Below are 4754 nucleotides of genomic sequence, written 5' to 3'. Positions count from 1 at the left end.
TCAACATTCCACACGTCTACTGCTGTTTATGCTGGTGTCTTGCAGGAGCAGCAGCAGCAATAGGACGAAACTTTTCTAAAAAGAAAAGCGGAATCTGCCAAATGGATTCCTTACAGAACGGGACTGTCTGACGCGAGCACGCTGGCCTGCGTTTCCTTGGAAAGAAGCAGAAGCGGAAGATTCTTTTCGGGATTTGCAGAGAAGCTCAGCTGGCTGCACTTTGAGAAAACTTTCCCCAGCGCCCATCTCCCAACGGAGGGGATTGTGTGGCGGGGCGGACTGGAGTGGGAGCAGGCGGGAGGGGGAGCCCTGTGGCGATGCGGGCAGCCAGCTGAGCAGAGATGCCCTTCTCTGCTAGCCGGCCAGCCAGCCAGGCTCCGCGGCAGAGCCTTAAACACCCAGCAGCATCCCTGACCCGGGGAAGGGAGGGGAGGGGCAGGGGAGTCAGCGGCAGGAGTGGCAGGCGCGGCATCCAATGAGAAGGCCCGGAGAGGGCCGCGGGGGCCGGGCGCGGGCGGCTGCGTTGGAGGCTGCAGCTCCTCGGCCATTCAGCAGAGGGGGAAGCGAGCCGGGCGGGCGTCGCTGCTGAAGCGCCGCTGCTATTGCCGCCTCCGCCGCTGCTGGTGCCTCTGGGCTCCGATTGCGTCGCGCTCTCTGCCTGGCGGGCAAAGAAGTGCTTCGCTCCCAAAGTCTCCATGGGCTGGCGATGGAGCGGCGCCGCCTGAGCATTGCAGAGACCTCGACGCCGCCGGCTGCTGCTGCTGCTGCAGGGAGGCCGGTTCTTCAGCCTCCTCCTCCTTCTCCTCTTCTTCCTCCCCTCCGACTGGATCGAGTGCCTGGCGGGCGCTTGGGAGCGATGGGCAGCCGCGGCGGGAGCACGCAAGTCGGAGGGATCTTCTCCAGCGAGCCGTTCGCATCGCCCTAGCGGATCCCCGCATCCGGCCTCGTCTCTTTCCTCTTCCTCCGGCCAGAGCCTCCTGGACCAGCCCGCATCGGCGCAAGGCAGGCAGGCGGGTGGGGGACCCAGGCTGAGCCGGGCGCGCAGAAGGAGGGAGCCTCGGCTGCTTCGCTTGCGCCCGCCACCCACCCCTAGGAAAACGACCCACAAAAAACCAGGCGCAATGCACTTTTCCGGTGATCGGCGGCTCGACGGGGGCCTCTGCAACTTTCCCCGCTCCCCTGGCTCTGCCTCCGCTCCCCGCCTGGCGCTTGGGCTGCAGAGCGGAAACTCCTCGGGCTGGCGGAGGAACTGACTGAGCACCATCCCTTTGCTGGGATGATGCGTTAACTTGGTGCAGAGCAGTGCCCTCCTCCTCCTCCTCTCTGCCCGCTTGGCTGGGCATCTGCTGGCGCTGGGGGGCTGCTCCCAAGTCCTGCGAAGAAAAGAGCTTGAGAAGGTAGCAAGGAAACAGCGGCTTCTGCTTCCACAGAGCCCTGGGGGGAGCTGCCCCATGCCCAGCAGGGTGCAGTGGGCACCCAGACGAGGGGCTGCCCCCAAGGACAGCCAGCTTCCCTGAGAGACGGGGACATGCCCTCTCTGCCCGGGAGAAAGCCCCTGGGCGTCCGGACCCACCTTGGCCCAAGCGCCTGCCTGTGATGTGCAACAGTTGGCAGGGCTGGTTCCCCTGCCCTGGCCCCAAACCAACGCCGGCATGAAGGTGTTCCGCAGGAAGGCGCTGGTGCTATGCCTGGGCTATGTGCTCCTCCTGCTCCTGACAATGCTCAACTTGCTGGACTATAAGTGGCACAAGGGGCCTCAGCAGTGCAGCGAGCCCTCGCCCCCTCGCCGCACCCCTTACCCTCAGCAGCTGCCTTATTACACCTACCAGTCCCGGTCGGACACTCGGGCTCTCTACGGGCCCCCTGTGCCCCTCGTCCGCAAGCGGCAGCTAGTCTACATCTTCACCACATGGCGGTCGGGCTCCTCGTTCTTCGGGGAGCTCTTCAACCAGAACCCGGAGGTCTTCTTCCTCTATGAGCCGGTGTGGCACGTGTGGCAGAAGCTGTACCCGGGCGACGCCGTCTCCCTGCAAGGCGCGGCGCGGGACATGCTGAGTTCCCTGTACCGCTGTGACCTCTCCGTCTTCCAGCTCTACAGCACGGCCGGGGCGGGGAAGAACCTCACCACGCTGGGCATTTTCGGGGCGGCCACCAACAAAGTGATCTGCTCCTCGCCGCTCTGCCCAGCCTACCGCAAGGAAGTGGTGGGCATGGTGGACGACAAGCTGTGCAAGAAGTGCCCTCCGCAGCAGCTGCACCTCCTCCAGGAAGAGTGCCTCAAGTATCACACTCTGGTCATCAAGGGCGTGAGGGTCTTCGATATCGGAGTGCTGGCGCCGCTCATGCAAGACCCTTCCTTGGCTCTCAAAGTCATCCACTTGGTCCGGGACCCCCGCGCAGTGGCCAGCTCTAGGATCAAGTCCCGCCACGGGCTGATCCGTGAGAGCCTGCAGGTGGTGAGGAGCAGGGACCCCCGGATCCATCGCATGCCCTTCCTGGATGCTGGCCATAAGCTGAACAGCAAGAAGGAAGGGGGAGGTGGCTCCGACTACCACGCCCTAGGGGCCATGGAGGTGATCTGTGGGAGCATGGCCAAGACCTTGCAAACTGCGTTGCGCCCGCCTGACTGGCTGAAGGGTAACTACATGGCCGTCCGCTATGAGGACCTGGTAGTGGACCCCATCAAGACTTTGCGGCAGGTGTACGGGTTTGTCAACCTGGCAGTGAGCCCGGAGATGGAGAAGTTTGCTCTCAACATGACCAGTGGGCCTGGATACTCTTCCAAGCCCTTTGTGGTTTCTGCCAGGAATGCTAGCCAGGCAGTGAATGCCTGGAGGACAGCGCTAAGTTTTCTGCAGATCAAGCAAGTTGAGGAGTATTGCCACCAGCCCATGGCCATTCTAGGCTATGAGAGAGTCAACGGCCCAGAAGAAGTCAAGGACCTCAGCAAAACCTTGCTCAGGAAGCCAAGGTTGTGAATGGGCTGCATGCCTTCTGCAGAAAGGGGTTGGATTGGAGAGTGGGTTACAACTTTGCTGGGAATTATGTTTACCTGAGAGACAGAGAGCAAGCAAAATGTGGCTCTTTCATGAGGACATATCATTGAAGAAGACCACTACAATGCTCCAGAGACTATTGAGGATAACATACATCCATGTTTCTCCATTGCTGGGCTGTCAATAATTTAAAACACACACACACACCAGTGAGTATTTGTGGGGCCTCTTTTCTCTCCCAAAGTGTGCAAGGCACGTGATTCAGTATGTACCAGAACCTTTACATACATACTTCTTGTTGTGATGGTGATCATGAAGGACTTGCACAATTGCTGAAGCATTGGGGGTTTTTTTGGGGGGGGGAGGGTTGGGGCGGCAAGGAGGAAGGTAAGGTGGGGGAATACTCCGTAAAACAGAATTCAGAGGACTGGACTTTTGTATAAATGTTTAAATGTGATATTAATAAAGAAATCAATAAAAGATGCTGATTTTACAATGACTTAACTGTTTGGGAGGTTGCACATATCGATTTCTGCTCATTTTGAATCTACAGGGCATTGCTACAGAAATGTTGCTTGCGTTTTGTCGAGATAGCAGTTGGGAAAGCATGGATTTCGTGTGGCTGTGTGTTTTACAATGCAACCATCCCTACGAAAGTTAGGGATGTTAAAAAGTACCCTTAACAGACTCTGTGCAGGTGGAGGTTTTAGTGGCAGATAGACGTATTTACAGGAACGTTTTAGTAATTAAATTAGGTTGAGAAACAAAAGTAGAACTGAAATAGTTTTAAACTTCCATAGCGATAACATTACAGCCTTTTGCCAATCTGGCAGTATTTGTGTTTGCCTTGAAGTTTGGAGGTTGCTGTATGTACATAGTTTACAATGATACCTATTTCAGTTGTGAAATGAAAACAGCTTTTTATAGATATTTCTGTCATGGCATCATTAGACAAGTGTCAAAAAGAAGCAGTGACACAAGAGGCCATTTCTCTGTAGAAAGCTCAAATCACGTTGCAATGTTCTTCTCTTGCATGCACTGATAAGGTGTATTCTGTGAAGCGAAACGTATTGTTCTTACTATGAAGTGATGGGTAAATCCCAGAGTCATTACCATAGCAAGGTTTTGGAGAGACACCCATCCACTGTAATATTTGCAGCCTCTTATAGTCATATCTGATAAAAGTAAGAGACTTTCAGCCTTACTAATTTGCCGGAGGAGCCTGGATTTTTGCAAAAACCCTAAACAATGTCCTTTGATGTGCAGACTGTAGCTATCGTACTTTGTTTCAGTCTTGTTCATTGTTCTCTAAGTGCTTTCTTAAATGAAAATAATTTCTTACAAGGTCTGAGGCTTAAATGAAATCAAATTGTCTCCCTTCTATACTGTGTCAATTAATGAAAATGGAGCTTCCCAGGGACATTGCCTACTTAGATATTGTGCCGTGAGACAACAGAGATAATTTCTCCAGGCAATATAATGATGAGATCTAGGAAAGCTATTTCTAGGAGTAAGGTACTGAAGAGCGATCGTCTGTGAAAGCTGTGATAAAGTTTCTTATCCTAACAATGAATTTTAGCTTAAAGAAACAGATGATAGACAGACTGCTGAGCTAATATTTTCATAATAGTACAATTGCAGCTTGGGAAACGAAGCAAATGCTATCTTAAGTCTGCAGCCCTATTCTTACTTGAGAGTAAGCTCTGCTCAGCCCAGTGGGACTTGATTTTCTTAATATTCAAGTTTGGGATTGGGCTG

The 4754-nt window shown here is 54.2% G+C and overlaps 1 protein-coding gene across 1 annotated transcript; it reads left to right on the top strand.

The window, feature by feature from the left end:
- Positions 1-510: 510 nt before the first annotated feature.
- Positions 511-3495, top strand: CHST2 (carbohydrate sulfotransferase 2). Its single transcript, XM_081911929.1, has one exon. The coding sequence runs from the start codon at positions 1653-1655 to the stop codon at positions 2976-2978; it is 1326 nt and encodes a 441-aa protein (XP_081768055.1). The 5' UTR covers positions 511-1652; the 3' UTR covers positions 2979-3495.
- Positions 3496-4754: the final 1259 nt, after the last annotated feature.

Source organism: Podarcis melisellensis, assembly GCF_964234715.1.
Source record: "Podarcis melisellensis genome assembly, chromosome: 5".
Classification (NCBI taxonomy): domain Eukaryota; kingdom Metazoa; phylum Chordata; class Lepidosauria; order Squamata; family Lacertidae; genus Podarcis; species Podarcis melisellensis.
The sequence above is the reverse complement of the archived record's forward strand: the minus strand, read 5'-3'. Positions and strand labels throughout refer to the sequence as shown.

Excerpts from the sequence above, each read along its gene's own strand:
- CHST2 (XM_081911929.1), top strand. The coding sequence starts at position 1,653 with ATGAAGGTGTTCCGCAGGAAGGCGCTGGTGCTATGCCTGGGCTATGTG.